Consider the following 22538-nt stretch of genomic DNA (forward strand, 5'->3'; position numbering starts at 1 on the left):
AAAATTTCACATGGACCATATTCAGTTCCATGGCAACAGTGTGGGGCTTGTCAACTCCATAAACAAGTGACTATAAGTGCTGTCAACAACAAATTGTGGCAATTCAGAAATAGAGTAATGACCACAAGGTAGGAAGAAAGCGAAAGAAACAAACCAGAGAAAAAGTATCATAAATGACCAGGGTAAATAGTGCTAAAAAGTTGGGGGAGAGAGGTGCTGGATGAGTTGTTTTTACACGTTGGTTGAGATCTTATACTTGGGAGACATGTTGCTGTGGAACCAGATGAAGCTGAAGATGACACCCATAGTTTTGGGGATGCTCTCATCAAAGGCAAAGGTCATGGCCTCGTGCAAGGGCACCTTGACCACCTCAATTAGTTCCCCCTCCTGGGCCGATCCACCTCCTTCACCCACGCGGTTCTCATCTGATACCTCTGCATAGAACATCGTCTGCTTGGCACCCGTTACGCCAACCCCAGACCTTGAAAACACACAGGGAGAGGAAGCCAGTTATCCCATGATGCGCCACCACCCTGATCGGATCAGCTGCTACATGTAGGGTATAGGAGTGTCTGATGTTTCCATACATAAATCCACTTATACCCTCAGGTTCTGCTTAAACGCCGTCTATAGTAGTTTCCTGTTTCCGTCCTGCATCAGAGTATAGTTTGCATTTCAGACTCCTGACATGCCCCAAGAGAATACATGTTCCTGACGACCTCCCTGAAGAAGGGATTTTTTTTCCCTTGGCAGCTGTACCCCTAGCTTAAGGTGTTGACCTAATGGCCAAATAAGATTGCTTCCTCACCATGTTTTGACATTGGTGAGTATGAGGGATCCTTGTAGAGTGACAAGAACTACAATGAGGGCACTTCCCCTTCCCCCCACGTACGGAGACTGCCACCTCATACCGAAGGTGGCACTTTCATTACACTGAAAGAGTAAAACTGATGCACTGGGGCTGAGACGTACACTGGGGCTGAGTCGGAGATACTACCATGGCGATGGCGTCATGGAAACCTCCCAGAACAGAATGTTCCTAAAAACGAATTTTAAAATGCGTTCGGGGAATAAAGCTTACACCAGATTATCTAATGTGAGCGTCCGCTCAGCACCAAAGTAACTTGTTACACTTACATAAGTGCAAGCCTTAACAACTCATACAGAGAATGTTACGTACAAGTTCAAACATCTCGAAATGAATGGAATACAATATGCTTATGAGGATATTAAAATGTTTCTGAGGAAGTAGGTGTGACTGATTTCTCATTGATGGAACTATGGCTTGTTTGACAGTAACACCATGTCTATGGAAAAATATCCCTGCTGTTAGCCAGATAATGTTTTGACCACACGAGATATGTGCCATGTGTCTTGACAGACTTGCGGGAGCCTGTGGAAGCAAAGGCCCATCAGCTCAACACTTTAAAGAGTCATGTTGGGTTCTGTTTCATACGGGTATGTTGGCTCTCATGACACTCTCACAAAAGGCAAGGGGGAAGAAAGGACATCAAAACAAGAAAGAATATAATCCTCAACCGCTGCTGGTGCTCCTTTAAGCAACCAGACGCCCGTTTGGAAACATCTATCCACCAGAGACCTTTAGAAGAAAGGGGAGGCTAAGGTATGTTAGCTCTTAGCCAGACCACTGCAATTCAAAAGGTCTGTTTGTCAGTTGTATTGAGGGGTAAAGGGCTTAAACAGTTAAGGTGAAGAAATAGCAAATTCTTTCATTAAAAAGGGGGGTTGTTGTTCACTCACTTTCTGTGAGGTGAAACAAACACAATGTTATTGTTAACTGAGTAACCTTGGCAGGGTGTATTATAAAAAAAAAGAGGTAGTAATAGCCCCATATGCATTCATTCACACTCAACCCTAGCATGCAAATGGTTATGGAAATTAAATGGAAAATGCTTGTTCTGTACACTCTGGACTCATGACTACAAACCAATGAACCGTGTTACAGTGGGCTAGCAAGTGATAAAAATACGTGGGTCAAAATATTTAAACTTTAGCTGGTCTCTGATGTTTTTGTTTTGTTTTGTTTTTTTTATCCAGAGGTAGTGACATAGCAAATGTTTAACCATCGGAACGGCGTTTGATGTTTCTGCTGCCAGTTTCATCTCTAAAATATGGGTATTGGTCGGCGCTTCTTTAAATTCAGACAAGATTCTATTCTCCCAGAGGGACAATTCAGAAACATACGGATAGTGTGGCGATTATGATTTCGTTAAAATCTGTCAGTTGGCAGTCCCCAAAAAAATGATCCACTTAACTGGCAAAGACCAGAATAAATATAGGCCACCAGATGCTCAGCGTGACAGAGAGGGGGGCTGGTAAATGAAAAAAAAAAAAAAAAGTCAGACCTGTGTTGGAGGGTAAATGACGTGCACTTCTCATATCTGTAGAGTACAGGGAACCCAGTTACCTTCTGACTCATAATTGTGGCCCATAATTCCTTGCCTAGCCCATAAACAGAGCAGGTGCAACACCGCATCATGCATACAGGTGACCATAATCTGTATGTGTGTGTGTGTGTGTGTATTTGTAATGAGTGGTGCTTAGAAGAGGGTGGAGTAGGGGTCAACGTTAGGCAAAACAAGCAGGTGTCCACTATCTCTCTCAAACAAACACACACATAGACATGCACACACATACACACATAGAAAGACAGCAGGTGTAAGATGCTGAAGGTTTATGACTTTCTCCTAATTCAGGGCAGATAAGAGCACAATGCTTTGTTGTCTCTCCTTTGTAAATGCAGTTAACAGCATACCCTTAGAGGACCTCACCTAAAGACCTCCACACAGTGTCACCTCAGAGGTACAGAACAGCAATATCCATCTGCATTAACCAGACTGATTAATAAACATAGCAGTGTCTGCTCATAGATAGTTCTGGAGTTAAGGCTGATTTATACTTCTGTGTAAGCTTTACGCAGAGCCTACACTGTAGCCTACACCGCTGTGAGCATTTATACTTTTGCATTGGTGTGTCTGCGTCGTTCTGTAATGAAACCTTCACAACGCTAGTTTGCGGTGGGATTTCTGTGCCACTGTGTTGATTTCCTTGTGCATTACAAACGATGGAGTAATGTTAAATAAAAAGTTGGGATTCAGGCCTTGCACAGCAATATCTGTAAAACAAGTTTTGCGTTCAAAAGAAGGACTAGTTTTTAAACTTTGGGAGACAAACAAACGGAGCTCTCAAAATAACGAGTGCCCAGTTCGCCATTTTGCCAAAAATTTTCAGTTGTGACTGAAACTGAGTGGATCATGTTGGAGCTGGAGCTAATAAATGTTGAACAACAGTTACTTTTACTGAAACTACTGCAACACAGAAAAGAGAGAAGACATCGGAGGAGATGGTGTGTACGACCATTGAACCGGTTGAGCAGAAAGAGGGTGATGTTACCAAGCGGACCAATCACAGTTGTTGTGGTCTGCTTCGATGGTGTAGACACAAAAGTATAAACTGGGCTTTAGGTTCAGCACCATAGGCCCATAATATGTGATTGTATGTCAGTTGTATTGTGGGAGTCATGTATGAGAAGACATACAATACCACGGCATTCTAATGGCTTGTAGAATTAAGTTTTTACACACACACACACGCGCGCGCGCGGGGGCAAAAAAACACTTGAGAAAAATGTGTGTTCATCATTTTAACTGTGTGGATGTATGGTTAATGCACACACTTCCAAAGTGTGTGTGTGTGTGTGTCTGCGTGTGTACCTATATGACGTGATCCTCCTCAGTTTGTTGACTGGTACATCGTAGCCACACTCCTCCAGTACCTCTTGTCTGGCAATTTCTTCCAGTGACAGATGTGGTTTGTCCACCAGTCCTGCACACAGCTCATAGGTCACACCTGCTGAAGCTGGAGGCTGGTTGGGGCAAGCTCCTTCCCCCTTCTCTCCCTCATTGCCCTCCTCTGGAGCTTTTGCTTCAGCTGGGGTGGCCTCTGCTCCCTCTTCACCTCCTGCCTCCCCCTCTGGCTGCTCAGGGGGCTGTGAGAGCTGGGACTTGCTCCTCTCCCACTCACACATGTACACAGCTACAAAACAAAAAAAAAAAAAGACTACTATGGCTAAGAGGTACAGCAAACAACCCAGTATGGTGAATATAATGGGTTTATTTCCTTCTGGCTGTATACTGTTTTTCTGTACTGTGCAATGTCATTTCCTAACATTTCTTGGAATCTACCAGAAGATCTTTTCTTGGAATCTACCAGAAGATCTTGGCATTTTACATGTGGGCTAATATTCTTTCACTGGAAAAAGTGGGCTGAGGTTATTAAAGGTGACTTTTCAACATGCAACGACAATCATCCATTTTTTTTTTAATGCTCTATGAACCGCACCTACATGGCACGAGGCGTCTGAAGCTCTCAATTAAAGGTGTGCACCTTAGTAAGAGCGATTTTCCAAAAAGACCTAAGCTACAGGGCGGAGTCACGGATCAGGCTATATGTGAGGGGGAGGATGGATGAAAATCAACAGGCCAACAATACTCAAAGCATAGTTTCAACTCTGAGAACATTACATTACCTCACCACAAAGCTTAGGCCTTTTTTTCAGGCATTGTTCAAGAAGCAGGAGAAGAGAGGAAAAAAAAAAAGGCCTTTTCAATGCAAAGCCTTCCTCCCATTCTGAGGACCATGGGCGCCGTCCCTGAGCTGTGAGTGGTGAACAATAGCAGAGCGGCGTACCGTGGGGGCTATGGACTCACATACAGCGCCAAGAGCCTTCTACTCACAAGGTGACTCCCCTCGTGAAAAATGTTCTGTTCTGAGAAAGCCATTGTTTCCCATAGTCTATGAACAGGGCAGAGAGTTCTGATTCTACCATTTGCTGAGAAGTAGGACTCAACTCTAATGCAAACGAACTGCACTGTACTGTTTCATGTAAGCTGCACATGTGAACCAAACAACCAAACCCCCGGTTCTCAGCCATCTACTCAGAGGAACTGTAATTGTCCAGGGGAGGGTACTGACCATAAATCTGATACATAATGCTAAACTATAATGACCTCACGTTCCAAAAAGACCAAGTCTACACAGGTCTCCAAAATGGTTGATTAATTACAGTACAATCAATGTAAACTGTATATAAAAAGAATTCAAGAGAATCTGAAAAACACAATATCATATGTTAGCTCAGGTGGTTTACATAACTCCAATTTTTGGTCTTTCATCAAATGTTTTGGGACAGCTGTTTTCACAGTTTGCTGTGGCACAGTTTGCTGATGTCAGATTTTGCACAGAGCACTGAAGAGTAAGGAAAATAAATGCCGCTCGCATATCCCGTGTCATTTTAGCGAGAATTTAAGTGTAGGAACCAGTGTGAGTCACCTTCTACTCTTTTCAGAAGATGTGCAGACATGTACAAGCACATGCCGAATGAATCTGGATTTCCTTAAAGAATCCGTTCCAAAAGAGAAAGTCATTTCTCCGTGAATAACTTTACGGTCTTTTACTCGTACTCTGGGGGCAATGGAAAGGGTGCTGAAATATGGCTCTAAACTTGGTGTTTTAAAATTTGTTCTCAGATGATGACATGTCATTAAGGATCAAAAGATGGGCAGTTTTGTGAAGGGGTGACATTGTGATGAGGAGAAAGTTCATATAGATGAGGAGAAAACCAAACACTTTTAGGGAATTACTTAAAATTTGAATTAAAAAAAAAAAAGAATTGTGCTGTGATATTTTACCTGGACGGAACTGCTTGACCAGGACAAAACAGTGACAGGTAGTGTTGAAAATCAGCACGGAGACACTGGAAAAGAAAGAGAGAGGGAAGGAGGGAGGAATGGAAGAGGGGTGAGAGAGTGCCATGAGATATATAGATCCCTTGACAACTTTCTTGCCTTGTGTGCAATTTTATCTTTAAATCTGCTACATTAAGGGTTTATGTTCCATTAACGTCTCACTAAAAACACAGCAACAAGTGTCTTGTCATTATTTCCATCTCCTCAGAGAAATGAACCTCCCAGTTAGTTGACATAACCAGGTGTATGTGCCTAATTAATCATTGTCAAATGGCACCGATGCTAGCATTTTGTAGGGTAGAGATGTATGGCATTTCTATAACTATAGCCAGCCTGTATGATGGGTGAACATGATACGCTCTGAATTACTGCCTGTGTGGACACAGCTCATTTCTCACACTCATAACTCCTGACAGAACTCCATTCTCTATAAGCAAACCATGAGCAACACTGATGAAGACAAACAACATTTCAAAAAAGTGGAAAAAAAACAAAACAACTGTAGGTGAGATATTAAAAAAAAAAAAAAAAACATAAAAAAGTGAAGTGAATTGAGTGAATTGATTGAGGAATGACTTACTTATAATGTGCATCATAACAGTAAAAACTATTTGTGGGGAGAGAGGTAACATGGCACAGTTTCAGTCCAGGGTGCTGACCTAGTTTAGTGTATTGCTTAATATGCAGGTCAAGAATAGGAATGTAAGGAAAGCAACCCTTGCACTCCATATCTCAACACCTACTGCTTTTCACCAGCATATCAAGTGAAGAAACTGCAGTGCTCTGAAAAATACTATTGCATAGCCTGAATTAAGAGACAGTTTGTATGTATGTGTGAGAGAGAAAAAGAGAAAGAGACAGAGAAAGAGAGAGAGAGAGAGAGAGAGAGAGAGAGAGAGAGAGAGAGAGCGAGAAGGAAAATACATTGTGTTTCAGGTCTTTCTCCATTCAAACTCAACCCTTGCATGGCATCATTGCTCTGGCCTTTGTCTGCAGTCACACTCGGCTCAAAGACAGAGGCAAACTCCTACAACCGATCAGAACAAACAGCAGCAGATTAAAGATCTCAGGATAATAGGATTCTAAGAGTGGGACAAAGAAAATCCCCCCACAGCATGTTGCAAGCTAATCGTTCAGTGGAGCAAGGGATCAATGCTTTGTTCTATAGGTTCAACTCTTCTCTATGAGCTGAGTGCATGCATCCATCCATCGCTTCATCCATACATCTGTCCATCCATCCATCCATCTGTCCATCTCTTCTGGTCATGAAAACAAAACAAAACCATAAAATACAGCAGTGTTTCAAAACCATTTTACATCTTTCTCGGTGGTTGTTCATTAACCCTGACATAACTTGCCTATATCAATATTTGCGTGCCAAAACCTCGCTGATGGGCCTGTTGTTCTACACGTTCATGTTTTAACTCAGCAGTAACCGATTCCACTGCTCGTGAACTATGTGATCAGTCAGTGAGCTGAATCAGGTTTCTTAGTGCCAGTGTAAACAATTAAAAAAAAAGGCTGATGGCAAGGAGGACCGGGAAACACTGCTCGATAATGATAGGTCATGTTCACACATGAACATGTGTGCATTTCAGCATTTTTGAAGTGGTATTTGAGTGAGCCATCCATATTTTGGTTTGGCTCTGCCTGTCGATTTCTGACATCTAGACGATGCTCAGGAAAATTTCGGTTTATTGAAGAAAAAAAAAAAGGGAAAAATCAAAATCTTTAAAAAAAAAAAAAAAAAAAAAAAAAAAGCACCACACAAGAAGGGAAGATAGTATTAAAAATAACATGGAGCAGGAACCATGTGCAGTGCATTGGACAACAGACCTTTTGGGGAATAACTGTGCTACACAGATTCTGTTATGAGCCTGGCACATTCCTGTGGTTAAGGATAACAAAAAGCTATCTGGAACAGCACATGATGCAATATTGGTGATCTACAAGCATGAAGGTTGACTGAGGATAACTTTTGCACGAATTGTCTTGAACAAAGTGCCGGTATTTGATCAGTAAATGAGTAAGGATTTGCTGTGGGTATTCTGTCTAAACTGTTTGTTTATGTGTGTGTGTGTACTGTATAAAGTGTTTGCTCATGTGTGTTTTGATGGCCGTGGAGACTCAGCCCAGTGAGCGGTGTTGGGAAAGCGGATGTGTCTGAAGAAGCAGGAAGCCCTACCCTGTCTTTCTCCTGGTGAAAGCATTGAACTGGGCCATTTAGCCTGGTCAGTCTAACACACACACACTCGCGCACGCACGCACACACACACACACACACACACACACAGAATTTCAGAGAAGGGGAAAACCCTTTATCTGAAGGCAGCGTGATTCATTTGTGCTATGGCTCCTGCTTAAGAGCCCAGGTCCATTTTAAGGAGCTCTATCAGGGCACTGGCATCTCTTAACCTCCTCCTCCCTTTCTCCAGTTCTCCGCAAAGAGGAAGTAGCTTTCAAACTGCTCTCTCTTTCTCTTTCTCCCTCTTAGATGTCCTGTTCACAGCAGCTAAGCAAAATGGGACGCGACCTACAGCTTTGGGTTGACTGTAGTAGCCAGCCTTGGCATGTTAGTGTTTCGCTCTGAGCTGCTTCGCACTGATTCTCTGCTCAGGGAACGCAATCAAAGAGAGAAGCAGGAGATTTCATGCACCATTAAGCTGGTGATTTGTTCGCAGGCTTTTACTTTTACTGTAAGATAACATGGAAAGATTGAGGACTGCGAGTATATGGCACTGGATATTAATTTGAGATGCAGAAACCCCTCTTGTACCTTCTCACACACACACACACATGCACACACACTCAATACTCACACCCACACACATGTATATTCATGAAGACGCACTCGCACGTAAGTCAACTCTCACACACATACGCTATCAACACCCTCTCCCTGAAACCCCCTGAAGCAAGTCCTTTCTCTCTCTCTCTCTCTTTCTCTTTCTGTCTCATACACACATACAATAATCAACACTCTTTCCCTGTTCCCCTTGTACACTCTACTCTTTACAAAGAACAGCTGACACCAGTTCTGTGCACTCCTTACCTCCTAAGGATCCAGAATTCACACAGTCGTGCTACCATGGCACTAATGAGCTCAACAGATGACTCCCTTAATGTTTTTACCTTTCTACTGAAGTCCCCCCCCACACCACACACACACAAAAAAAACCCCCACACGCAATAGCCAACGCTCTCCTGCTAAAAGAAACACAACAAAAAATCCACAGATAAAAGTGAAAAGAACATACGCTCTGACACGCTGCCATAGAGCATAAATGAGGCATTTGATCCACTCTCCTGATTAGCCAACGTCTTCACAATTTTCTTTTCTAAGAAAGAACATTTGGCTCTTTTTTTGACAGTGAAAATAAAACATGCTAGTCTACGCTGATCCTTCTCCTCTGGGAAGTTTCAACCACTAAAACACGTCCACCTTTGCCCGTCTGGGCAAAAATGGAAAATTCTAGAGTGTCTAGGGGCAGTTCTGAGACATAAGTGCCTAAGAGCCAGTCAAGGTACACCGAGGGGCTTTACTTTCTATGGGAAACAGGACTTGAATTTTACTGCTCCTGATACTCTCTTGAACTCTTCAGTTGTTCTGGCAACAGAAATGAGTACACTTGGGAGAAGTAAGTCTCTAAGCACAAGGACTGTTTGAAGAGGATAAGCATATAGAGCTGATAGAGGGGGGGGGGGCGAGCAAGAGAGAGAGAGAGAGCGAGAGAGAGAGGGAAGGAGTTTTCCTCTTGTAACACTGAGGTGAGACATTCCAGGCTTGCTGACTCCTAATCCTTTAACTTTTATGACTGCTTTTCAGTTGTCAGTTGATTTACGCTTTAAACAATGCAAAAAAGGCTACCTGAAAAAAGAAAAAACACTATGGAAATGACAGGATATGAGCTACGGAACAGGTTAATCTTTCCTTCCCCCTCAGGACTGGTAAAGTGCTGGGAGGCCCTGAAGGTCTGAACCACACGCTGAGATAACGTCTCCATCAATCGGAACAAGAGTGCCATGAAGAGAAACTGACCTCCTGGTGGAGTGACTCCTCTCAATAGTCAGAATTGTCAGGAGTCATGGAATGGGGACCTATTCTCTGTCTCTCTCTCTCCAGCATTTCTCAGTGAACTCCCAGATGGACTGTTTGTTTCCTCTTCTTACACGAAAAGACTTTTCAAATACCTTTAAATTAAGGGTGGATTTAGTATACATTGTGACCAAAACAATGTTTCCTCTGGAAAGGGGTAAATTCATCGGTGTGAATACGGTTTTCTCACGGTTAATCAACATAGTAAAATATAGACTGTGTTATTATTCCAGTTCCAAGGGCCTGAAAAGCAGGTACATGTCCCTGCTGATTTAACAAGTAAAAGCAAGAGTCCTGAACATTTCAAACATTTCAGCAAATTTCTTAACTCAGTAGAATACTTCAGAAAGCACAGGCATGTCATTCAGCCAACAAATTTACATTTGATGTTTCCTTTTTTTCTGTTGTGCCAAACACATTCCAGACCACAGCCCCAAAACTGTGGTATTCACCAAACCATTAGCATTTTGGAATACTGCCTACCCACTACTTTAAATCAACTGAGATCTCAGGGCAGGCTTCGGGTTTAAGACAGAGAGAGACACAGAGACAGAGGGGGAGAGAGGTAGAAGGGAGGAAAGAGGAAAGAGAAGAAAGAGAGAGAGAGAGAGAGAGAGAGAGAGGGAGAATGTGTGTGTGTTTGATACATTTGTGTGTGTGTGTGTGTGTGTGTGTGTGATTGATACATTTGCTTCCAATCAATCTGAGCCATGCATCAAAATGTCAGTTCTTACATGACCAAAAGAGTAAATGATGAAAATGCAAGTCAAGCAATGTCTTTATTCACTGAAACATATTCCTTTGTCTACGAGAGGATGGAATCTCAACTTGTTTTGAATCTCGCACAATGTAAAATCTGTACCTATCATGGGTTCGCATGAAGTCCCAGGATTTCTTGGTCCCATTCTGTAGAAAAAAAGGAGATAGAGAAATGAACAAAGACATGAATAAATAGGTGAGAACATGGCCATTTTATGCTTCTACATTTTACTGATTCTGTATCCAAAGCAAAGCACATATTCATTTAAAAGTTAAAATATGATAGCATTTGCAATGGATACACACTCTAAGAAGCATCTAAGCATCTGGTGACTAATTCAAACTTTTAGAGTAATACTACAAATCTGAAAGATGTTTTCATGACTCTGTGCCCAGGTCTTCAACAGAATTCTGGCTTCAGAAAAGGAGGTCTGTTAAAAATGTTTGAAAAAAGACAACAAAAAAGGACACATTTCCAGTTTAACGTAATTAGATGGTCCTTATCTCAATAAGAACAAATTAAAAGGGACGTGTCTGATCTCTTTTTTGAAGCCCTAGTAATTTTTCAAAATTGTGTCAAGACATCTTGAACCTTCTAAACATCTGCCCCATATGCCCTCTATTTTTCAGAGAGACTTACTGACCTCATCTTTCAACCTCAATCTAAAACCCTTCAGTTTAACAGTCCAGTAGAAACCAGTTGTATAGAATAGAGTAGGTTTGAAGGACAGCACCATTTTCCTTTTGGTCTTGATTTGGCTATGCATCAACTAGTTAACAAAGAGGCAAGTCTTCTAAAACATGAAAAGACAACATAATCTGAGGCAATGCTGTATGAACTTTGAATAATGAGAGTGCTATTTCTCTTTAAATCACAAAGATACGAAAGCTTTTCTTCAGTATACAGTATGCCTCCATGTTAAATCTAACCACCAAAGCACTCTACCTTGGTTAAATAAACCTCTGGCATGTTTGATCATTTCGCCGCCTTGAGACATGGATTCTGCCAAACATGCAACTCACAAGAGTAGACTTGTAAGAAAAGATTGCAGCCAAGGAGCTGGGCTTACACCCCAGAGTCTGTGTGTGTGTGTGTGTGTGTATTATCATGCAAACACACCTTAATGCTGATCCACTAATACAAGAAGGCAAGAATGTCAGCAAAGCAACTAGGTGCTTATTTGATTATTGATATGACAAAGCAGTCCTTCCAGGATGAAAAAGTGCATTGGGCATGCTGAGGAGAGGTTTTACAAGTTTCCTTGGAAGAAGCTTTTTCTTCCAAGATGCAACACTGACAAAAAAAATAAAAACTCACCTGATTTGTAACATATTCAGTGTAAGAGATAAACTGCCTACTCAAGTGGCCACAAAGGACACTTTAACTCAACCCCTTACCCTAATTTCAGTGTCAGAAAACCAACTAATCATGAGAACTGAAAACAACCAACTGTCCACTGGAGCTGTATCAACTGTCCACTCCTGAAGTGGAGCTGGACTCACCTTGAGAAGGAATTTATTTTAAAGCATGTATATTTGTTATTCTAAGCAACATGATTTTTTTTTTCAAAATGCTGCCCTTTAGTGCACTGACAAAGACAACAAAATTTTCAGGCATCCCACACAGCAAGTACGAAAAGGGCCACTTACTTTCGGATGTAAGGTTGACTATTTCAAGGTGTGTTTGGCATGTTACACAAACTTTCCATTCATGTCAGAGTAAAGGGTGGAAACCACAAATTCCAAAATTCAACCAAACAAAACCACCAAAAATTCCATCAGTCGAACAGTGCTATTATAATTTGAACACAAAAAGAGCCAGACTTTGGGGTTGATGTAGCTGACACCTTGACCTTATTGAAACTAACCACCCTTAACCTCTTTACTGGCAAAAATACACAAACACACACACGCACACATAAACACACACACACACACACACACACACACACACGCAGAACAATACAAGTGGCTGCCATACATGCCTTATATGGGCGTTCACTTGTATCATATGTGTACCTCCCTAGTTTCAATACTGCACAACATATAAATAAAACCTCCCTTAAAGAGATTACTCAACCATCTCATTCAACCAATGAACAATCAACAACCTACAAACTCCATTTGATCTTTTTTTTGTCTCTTCACAAAAAAAAAATCAAAAAGGACTTTTCACTTACAAGTTAGATTACAGGGCCAGTTGGTGACCACTGAAGTATGTCCAGTGACCAGAAACAGTTTTCAGACAATAGCACTCAAACAATGCTCAATGCTCAAACAATTGCTGTTTAAAAGAAATGCTATTCTACATTCCAAACAAAAAGATTTATTCCATGTTCCAAACAGACAGAGGTGTAGGTGAGCAAGCTATTCAGTTAATGAGAGACAAAGCTCCATTAACGGCAAAGGGGTATTGTTAACCAGAAGCGCTAGAGTAAAACTGGAGCTCAGAGTGAGCATGAATACCACACACCTTTAGTGAATGAAGAGCTTGGAGAGTGAGCGTGCATACCACACACCTCCAGCTAGTGAAGCGCAGCCAGCAATGCTGATGGGGTCATGTTTGCTTTGGGCCATGCCAGCGCCACTGACCTGTGACTTTTGGCTCCAGAGTGTAGTGGTTTTGGAGGGAGGCTGAGAAGTAGTGGAACAGGCTCTAAGTGTCAGACAAGTGTCAAATGACCATCATCAAGCCAAAAAACAAAAAACCAAAAAACATAGCAACTCCTGGCTGGGGAGATAAAAGCCATTTAGCCATTATGAAGGGAGGAGACGCGCCATGTCAAGAGGATGTTAAATTCACTGTGAGAAACGACAGGCTTGTTTGCTTGGTTTGTTTTGTCGTGTGCAGTTGTCTTAGAAAATCCTTGGCCCTTTTCAGTGTGCCAGTTACAAGCTGGTATAACTTACACTAGCAGAACTCGCAAGGTAGGCTCAAGTCATCGTCCCAACAGTGCATCTTTCATTTTCTTTCTTTCTTTTTTTTTTTTGTACACATCGCAAAAAAAAAAAAATTGTTGTTAAGAATTAAGACGTACATAACAAAAAAACACAGGTCGGGGCAGGGGCGTGTGTGTTCTTCATCACCTCACAAATGTGATTCAGACATATTTGTGTAGGTGTGTACTCGATCATTTTCTCTCCCGGGGCGAGAGAAGTGAGGATTTAGAGGGGAAAAAAAAAAGTACCATTCCATAGCAAGCACGTACTTGAGTGCATAGTTGCGGAGGTGGACATGTTTATAAGAGGGACCTGGGTGGGGGGCCTTTTGAGATGACCAAACATGCAACTTTTCCAGGACAGTCTAGGACACGCCAGGTTATGTTTTGACCGCTTGGGTCACTCAGGCAAAACCTGACTTTTTTTTTTTTTTTTTGGCTATGCCAACTAGATTAGGTTTAGATAGAACTCAGATTCCAGGTATGCAAACCTCAAAATATGTGCTTGCATTCTGGCACTCACGCCCCTCTTAACCACAATCACTGTGTCAATTTGAGAGGAGCGTCACGCAGGGGGTGGGGGGGGGGGCAAGTACAAGTTCATGCACAGCACAGAAAGGGGGGCTATGACGAGTCCAGAAAGCGAAAGTGCATGATGTGGTTTTCTAGGCACATGCTATAACAGGAAACGAAAAAAGACAAAAAAATACAATGGGTTTCTAAGGGTTTCATAGAAGACTGATTTAAAAAAACATTGTAGGTTGGACCACGGATTTTGTCCATCAGACTTAAGGTCAATGTCTACGTTCTGTTATCACCCTGCCCCTGGGATGTTGTAGCATCAACAGACACAAATGTGTCTAGCATACACTTCTGCCTCATGCTTTCCAAACCGCAGCTACTTCATATATAATTACCAGTGCAAAAGTAAGTGTGTCAAGACAAACACGTCAGCATTTAATCCTCATAGTTCCTTGAGTGGCTGGTAAAATTGTTTTAAGACTGGCATGACATGTGGAGGTTGTAGTTTTTTTGGGGTTTTTTTAATCATTACTGTATTTCAGCATAGACTGCCATATGTTTTAAATGGAAGATTAACACCATGTCAGCAGCAGTGAGACTGGTTTTTCTTTTTTTTTTTTTTTTTAAAAACCTTTGTAGTGTTTTAGTTTGCTGCCTCCAGATAACATATGCGAGTTGGCAAGAAAGTGAAGTTGAAGAAAGAGTCCTCTGTAGAAGCCATTCATGGAAATTCCAGTTCAGAAACAACTCACTGACAGCTTTGGGTTCAAACTACACTGGACATCCAACAAAGCGCGGAGGAAATGGCATTGAAAGGCGTAATGGCTAAACGAGTGCTTCTGACCGCTACCAAATCTCGCAATAGAAAAGCGAGCATAGAGCAATACAATGTTAAACACTGTTTTAAATCTTATCGATCAACGCTGAATTCAGAACAATTGCTCAATTCAATTAACACGGTCTCAGCTTGGTTACTGTAAATTCCCACCTTAACCAATAACCTCGCCTTTACAGTAGCGTGTAAGAGCAGACCTATTCAGTAGCGTGTAAGAGCAGACCTACTCAGGTCTCACTTTTGCATTTCTGTATCCCGACTTCGGAAGGAGATTTTCTTCGGGTTACTTTTAGTTCTTTGCTGGTGCACTGGACCCGTACACAGATGGTAGGGATGCCTCATTATGAGAACCACTCACTAGTTCAGCATGAAAAGCCCCTCTAGGACACTGAGAATAACCGGCAACATGGATTATGATACAGATTACACGGAGAAAAAGGAGTGGGTGGTTGGGGAGGCACAACCCTGAAATTAATGTGGTCTCTTGGTCACGCTAGCAATAAAGGCTTGTAAGTGAATGGGAGATAGAGAGGGAGTCCTTGTTCTTTTGGGTGCTTAAAGTCTAATTACCATCAGCTCTCTGTTTATAATGCTGTGACCCCAGCAGCTGCTGAGAATTCGATTGCCGTCACGCTGCCATTTACAATCCCGTCCTTTTAATTCCCACCATGTGCTATTCAACTTCCACGGATTTTAAGCCCCTCTCCACACTCCACTCCCACCAGGCAATCAGGTGTTGAGCCACTCTGATATTACGAATGTGTGATCATGAGGGTGAGAGAGAGAGAGGGAAAGAGTGCGTGTGTGTGTGCAGTGACAGGATTTTAACGCCTTCAAGCAGATTAAAGAAATGAAAAAGACTACAGTGCTTCTTAGCTCCTCGAAATGTCACAATGACACTCTCTGTAGCATGAGTTAGAGGGAAATCTCTCTCTCTCACACACGCACCACTTAATTTGGGTATGTAGGTTAATTGAGTCCTCAAAACTACTTCAGCATAAACAATCTGGATCACCACAGTAAATAACAGGACTAATTACATCGAGTGGCAATCAGTGCAACTGAACCCAGTAGCCATCGTGCAAAGTACTTTCTGTGTAAATAATCAAAGTACACCACCTGACAAGAATCTCTGCTGCTCCAGCAGAGTGTACATGGACAATCAAAAGCCTTGTGACAAAACTGGAGGGAGGTGACAAAACAAGCAATAAATGTTAATTGAGGGCAGGTTTTATTACAAGCTAATACACCACATGTGTTTGTGTGTGTGTGTGTGTGTGTGCATGCGCGCATGCAAAAGAGGGGGGAGAGGAGGAGCGAGAGAGAGAGAGAGAGAGAGAGAGAGAGAGAGACTTAATGTGTATGGTAGAGAGGGTCTTGGTGACATTTAGAGAAGCTAGTCTTTTCTTTAATCTCCACAAAGGCGTTAAAATGTGTGATACAGAAAGGCTGAGGGGAAGCCTGGGAAGAGATGCTCACAGTTCATTTAAACGAAAAAAAAAAAAAGCCTTTGTTTTTTAGTTTCCCCTCCTCTTGCGCTCCACAAGCAGGGATGAAAGAGACAAGAACAGAGGGAGCTCAACTTCTTTGTCTCCATCTGCTGTCTGTGCTGCCCCCACCCCCAGTCCCCCTCCAAAACTCCAATCTCCTTCTGCCCCCTTCTCACAGGTGTAAGCCTACCTCTCAAAATGACCCCCCACCCACACGTAGACACAGACTCTCTGTCCTTCTACTCTGTCACCCATTCAGGGGTTGGTATGACCCCCAAGAGGGCCTACTGCCCTTAGGGCAAACTGCCCAACTCAACCTCTACATGTTCCAACTGCCATTAGCACTGCCCACCTCTCCACAACCTTCAATTACACAGCTGGGTGATGGATTGAGGGGAGAGAGAAAAAAAAAAAAAGCTGTTCAGTTCTTTTGATATATCAGTGTAATAAGTCACAGGTTGCCTGTGACCATTATGCCGTTCTATTTCAGGGCATTGTTGTTTATCACAGTGTTTATGCTTTTGCCGGACAGAGGGAATAAAAATAAATCAGAACGTAGAAAATCTCCATCCAACACCGAGACAGCCCATGCAGTTTAAATTCATTACCGCATGAGTGATTTATGAAGCTTTCAGAAGAACCACATATCATTGTTCCAATGAACAATCCACAATCTCACAGGGAAGTGACACACAGGACGCAAATACAATGCCCTGAATGGTCAGAGAAAAACCCCCGTGCACACAACAGTAACTACGCCATACAGTGGGAAAATGTTCCTGGCCGCAATTACAACCCCGGTAAATGACATCTCTGACAACGGTGGGAGGAGACAGCTGTAGGAAGGGACGGGCTTTAGCTGGAAAAAAAAAAAAAAAACCCACATACAATCTTGGGAAAACTAATTGATTTGCTTTCTCTTACACATTCTGTGCCTACAGACGTGGAGTGAGACGTCCACGGAGAGTAGCACGTTCACTTGGCAAGCTTAATAAGTTTCCATTAAAGGGGCTGCAGACAAAATTTCTGATAACATAGAATGTATATATCGTAAGGAAAGATTTTCAGACATCATCTGCATATGACAACACTATTAGGCCAATAAAAACCAACAGCATGACAAGTGACTGCTTCATTGCAAGTCCTAAACCAATGACTGGCCATGTTAGCAGTTCTGTGCATGCTAAACTAATGTGCCTACAGCAAAGGTTTCAGTAAAACTGGTTCTTCAACATGACAACTGTAGATCCAAGCCTCCAATCTACCAAAGCTGTAAAATCGCACCAATTTCTGTATAAAGGTTTCATTGTTGACAAGCCCAGTGAAAGACTTAATGGTCAAACATCTGTGCATGTGATGTGTAGACAAATCTAATTAGAGATAACTAAGTGTCAGTCATTTAATGTCCTTCCCAATCAGTTCCCTCTACACGAATACAGAAAGGCAGCACAGGCCTAGCTGAGTAGCAGTGGACAGCCAGTAAATTTACAACCTTCCCTGATTACAAAAAGAAGGACCACAGAGACAGTCTAGAGAGAGCACATGGACCACCTAAAGGAGAAGTCAAAGATCACCGTTTGCCACACCGACCACCTGTCCGTCAGATCTCCCGGGTTCTTTAACAGGTTCAACAGAGCAGCACACAACTAGCCACTAGAAAGGGGGAGGCTAGCCACTAGAAACCGACAGGCCAACCTTACAGCGTAGGACTGAGGCAACTCTCTCTGTCTTTTCTTGTTCCTCTGCTCTCATTGTTTTAGAGTGCTGAGTAGCCTGAAGAGAAGTGGTCCGCGCTTAGAGAATGCTTTCATGGGAATCGCACATCGGCCACTGTCACCTTTATCGTGCTCATTGGGCACTAATGCATTCATCTATCTCTCTCTCTCTCCCTCACATCTGCCTCGCTCAAATCCCATTTCCTGTGCCTATTGAGTGCGACCAGCGGCCTGGTATTGGGGCGATGGTCGCCACACGTTTCCCATGGCCTCCTAACCCCTTTGCTTGCTTCAGCCTCCCAGTTCCTATTGTTCCTCATCTGTTCTTCCCCTCCCAGTGCACACTGTTGTCCGCCCACCAACCCCTGCTTTAATCCAAACTGCACCTCCGCAGCCCCCCCTCACCCCCCTTTCTCTTCAACACACTTGCCTTTGATACCCCCCTGTCCTCGGCTAGAACCCCTGTGGCTAAAGCAGCAGCCTGGCAGCTGGAGTGGTTGACCGTGTTGGCTCAGCTGCCGGCTCCAGGGACCTGCGTGACTGGTTGCGCTCCGCACGAAAACCACTGTGGGAGCCCAGCACGCCACAAATTTCATTATCCGACCAGTCAACTAATTAATTAAGTCTTAATCCACTGCAGAACCCCTGGTGGTGCAGCGTTTGATGATTACTGTACCTGAAACACAAGTACCAGCGACTCCCGAATCCTTTTGTGTATAGATATTCACCCGTGTGTTGCATACATTTGCATGGCATAGGTTGTTCGCTAAAACCTTCTCATTATTTCCAGTTGCGCAGAACACTGATATTCAGAGGCAACAAAAAACTTAGGTAAAATAAATAACAGGTTTCTGAAAACAAACATCAAGAGTAAACAGCAAAATAAACAGTCTAAAAGGCAGTGATGATATAAGGAAGATCTGGGAAATAAACTCCTAAAGCTTGAAAAGAATTCTCCCATAGTTATGTAAGACTGCAAAAACACAATCAAAGCTTTGAGCACAGAACATGGCCGGATCCCATCAGTAGGCCTCAAACAAAGAGATAAGTAAGGCACATGTAGGATATGCAAGGAATCCAGGATAAAGGCTTCTTCTTGGCAATGGTTCCTCACTGTGACGGAATGAGTGGTTAAGTCCTAATGCCTTAGCTTCTGGGAGAAAAAAAAAAAACAGCTTGGGAAAAAAAAAAATCACATGGGGTAAATGTGGGTACTGATGCTGAAGGTGTGGGGTAAGGTTAGTGCTGCTGTATGGCGTGTGTGTGTGTGTGTGTGTGTGTGTGTGTGTGTGCATGTGTGTGTGTGGGTTGGGGAGGGCAATAGTTTATAGGGGTTACAGATGAGCAGACTAAAGCCTTGTCACAAAGAGTGCCAGCAGGGACGAGTGGGTGGCATATCGTTGTGACTCAGTGTTGCGGCTGCTGTTGCTGCAAAAATCAGGCTCTTCCGACAGGGGAGGGTAGGACTAGGGTCCCAAGATGTCACATTTCCTACTTTCCTTCCTCTTTATCGCTACTTTCCAATCAGGGTAAGAAAAAAAAAAGAGGCATTGTTAGGCTATCAGTTTATGAGGCTGAGTTATCAAGCTTATCTCTTTTTCCACAAGTTTCATCACTCCTATCCTTGACAAAGTAGGCAGGAAAAGGTTAAAACACAAAAAATGTAACTCATCATTCACCATGTGGAAATGACAAGGACTATCAACAGCCCCACCATTTCTAGATAACCCTTTTTTTTTTTTTTTTTTTTTGGATGTGTTACTTTTAACACACATATTTGCAGCCTCTGCAAATCAGCATCTGGAAGCAGAATGAACTTGACTACAGTCCCTGCTTTTACCTTGGGCCCTTCCAACTGAAACCTCATTTCACTGCTATACTGCTTGGTAAATAAAGACCTTAAATACATACAAAACTCAAAAGCATTCTTTGCCATTCATGTGTAGTTGTGTCCAATACAATTCAATGTCTAGGTAAGGCAAACTTTAAATCAAAACAGTCATAGCCCATTACTCCAGAGGTACAAACTTCTAGTCCCCTTCAGTCCATGTACAATGTAGACCCAACGCTGTGTTTTCTCCATTAAAATATTAAATGTTAATCACAAAAAATGCATACCAAATACTGTGTGATGGTGTATGCTCTAATGCAGACGAGGGGGTGCCATAAGAAACAGAATGGATACTGTAAGTACAAACCATGCATATATCAAAGGTGTGAAAAAAAAAGATGGATCCTTTTTTAAAAACACATTAAAGAGTGCATTTTTAATAAAGGCTGGCATCTTTGTATTTGCCATTGCTGTGTAGGATTATGAATCTTTGCAACATTAGCACTCATTGCTAATTGCTAAAGAGCACTTTGATTGGTTTCTCCTCAAGTTCTGATTTGGAGCTAACCAAACCTGGGGACAGTGCAGATGAGTTTTAGGTGAGACTGATCTGGGAGTGACTCGTATGTATAACAGTCACCCTCAACCCCACATCTTCACACACTTTCATTGACTCCAGCGATTTGCAATCACACGAGACTCTGGCGTGATTTCACCACGCATTCCATTCGTGTCAGCAAGCGGATGCAGATGACCAAGACGTAGCATAAGCAACAATGGGGGGGTTGGGGGAAGTGAGTCTCAGTGCTCAGTAGAAGGAAATATTACTGATTTGGTTGCAACACACAGATGGGAGGAACAATCAGAGAGGAAACACATGCAGGTGTCTCCCCCTCCAAAAAACAATACTCTCCATACATTAGGATAACAGAGGGAAAAATTAAGTTAACACAGGAACAGGCAAATTGCATTTGATGCAACATCCACTTTGAGTCATAAAAGTAGCGTTGAAATCCCCTTGTCAGTCCCCCTCTGGTCCCCCTCATTCCACAGAAATGGAGAGAAAGCAAACAAAAAGCAAGATCCCTTTAACGGGACATTTCAGGGACTTTCTAAAACACATAACACAGGTCAAAGGATAACAGAAAGTTTGTAAACCAAACTAATTTTTAGAAAACCTTTAATGACAAACTTAACCTTCAGTATTAGGCAACTTCATCTCCTGAAACCCAGACGACCACTGCTCATTCGTATGCACTGTGCAGGTAATGCTATTGTTGGCTGTACAGAATCAGTTATCATTGTAACAATAAAAGTATGAATAACACAACTCAGTGCACCACCGCGAACACACAGCATGGGTAAATATTTGATTATTTATTACGTACTTATAACCATTTCTAAGCCTTTGCAAAACAGTAAAATTCTGTTTCTTTTACAGGCGTAATCTCCGATTAACTCTACATAGCAAACGAGTCACTTTCAAATCAAAGTAAAAAGCGAATTTATTGCAAATAATTCTCAGCTTGCGGTCGAGCGGTAAGACTGTGATTCGTAATGTAAAGCATGTGCTCCAGAGACTAACTGTAGGTGATGTTCACCACAGAGAAGCTGGTTAGCGTTAGGCTATCCATGCTATGACTGAATTATTCAAAGCCAACAATATAATATCTCGGTACTATAGAGTCTTGAACGGTTACTCGGAACATTTCGAAACGCATACCGTTGGTGTTTTTGCCTCGAAATGTGAGAGACAATGTTACAGAATAATGGCAATGACAAAATGAATGGGGGTTGGGCTACTGACAACAAAATGAATGGTGTGTTCGCATCTCATACAGATGATAGCGACTGAGCTTTATCAACTCACCTGGCTATAATGCACCCTGAATGGTTTCAGGTAATTGGAGTTGGTGCACGGAACGACCTGGATATTATTAATTTGTTCCATCGTTAAAAGATAGCTGCCAACCGGTATTTCACACAACAGAAAAGACAACCGCAGAGCAGAGTTGAGAGTGAGACAAATTTCTACGGAAGCCTGCTAAGGCCATAATAAAACCGAATATATTGTGACCTTAATAGATTTTTTTAGTTTATTTACAGAATGCAAGTCACAACTGGTTTTGACAACGTACACGTGAGAAAAATATACGGTACATATGTTCATAAGAGAGAAAAAGAAAATGCTAGAGGTTATATATAAAAAAAAAAAAAATAACAAAAAAAAAACAACAACAAAGCACTAAATATTATATTCATTACATGGAGTACTAGTCTTACTGGCTTTGGGATTTAAGCAATGCTTTACTGTATCCAGATATGATATCACATAGGACATATAAACAGGAAAGTTAGGCTTCTGTCTCTCAAACTTACTGGAGTGTATATGGAACTTGGCTAAAAATAAAAATAACATTAATAACATAGACATTGTTAGCGGAAAACTCATCATTATAAAAACCAAACAATATAAGTTAAATTTTAAACCGAGTCGTTCACCTAATTTGTTTATAAAAAATATTAAGGTCATTCCAAAAATTCTGACTAAAAGCACAATCCCAAAATAATTGGGTTATGGTT

The 22538-nt window shown here is 42.1% G+C and overlaps 1 protein-coding gene across 1 annotated transcript; it reads right to left on the reverse strand.

Moving 5' to 3' along the window:
* Window positions 1–231: 231 nt before the first annotated feature.
* Window positions 232–21906, reverse strand: nudt14 (nudix (nucleoside diphosphate linked moiety X)-type motif 14). Its single transcript, XM_030772903.1, has 5 exons — window positions 21826–21906; window positions 10727–10770; window positions 5712–5776; window positions 3735–4056; window positions 232–481 (listed from the first exon to the last, which is right to left on the reverse strand). The coding sequence occupies exons 1-5, from the start codon at window positions 21904–21906 to the stop codon at window positions 232–234; spliced, it is 762 nt and encodes a 253-aa protein (XP_030628763.1).
* Between the last annotated feature and the right edge of the window lie 632 nt (window positions 21907–22538).

The sequence above is a fragment of the Chanos chanos genome, chromosome 4 (assembly GCF_902362185.1).
Source record: "Chanos chanos chromosome 4, fChaCha1.1, whole genome shotgun sequence".
Lineage (NCBI taxonomy): Eukaryota > Metazoa > Chordata > Actinopteri > Gonorynchiformes > Chanidae > Chanos > Chanos chanos.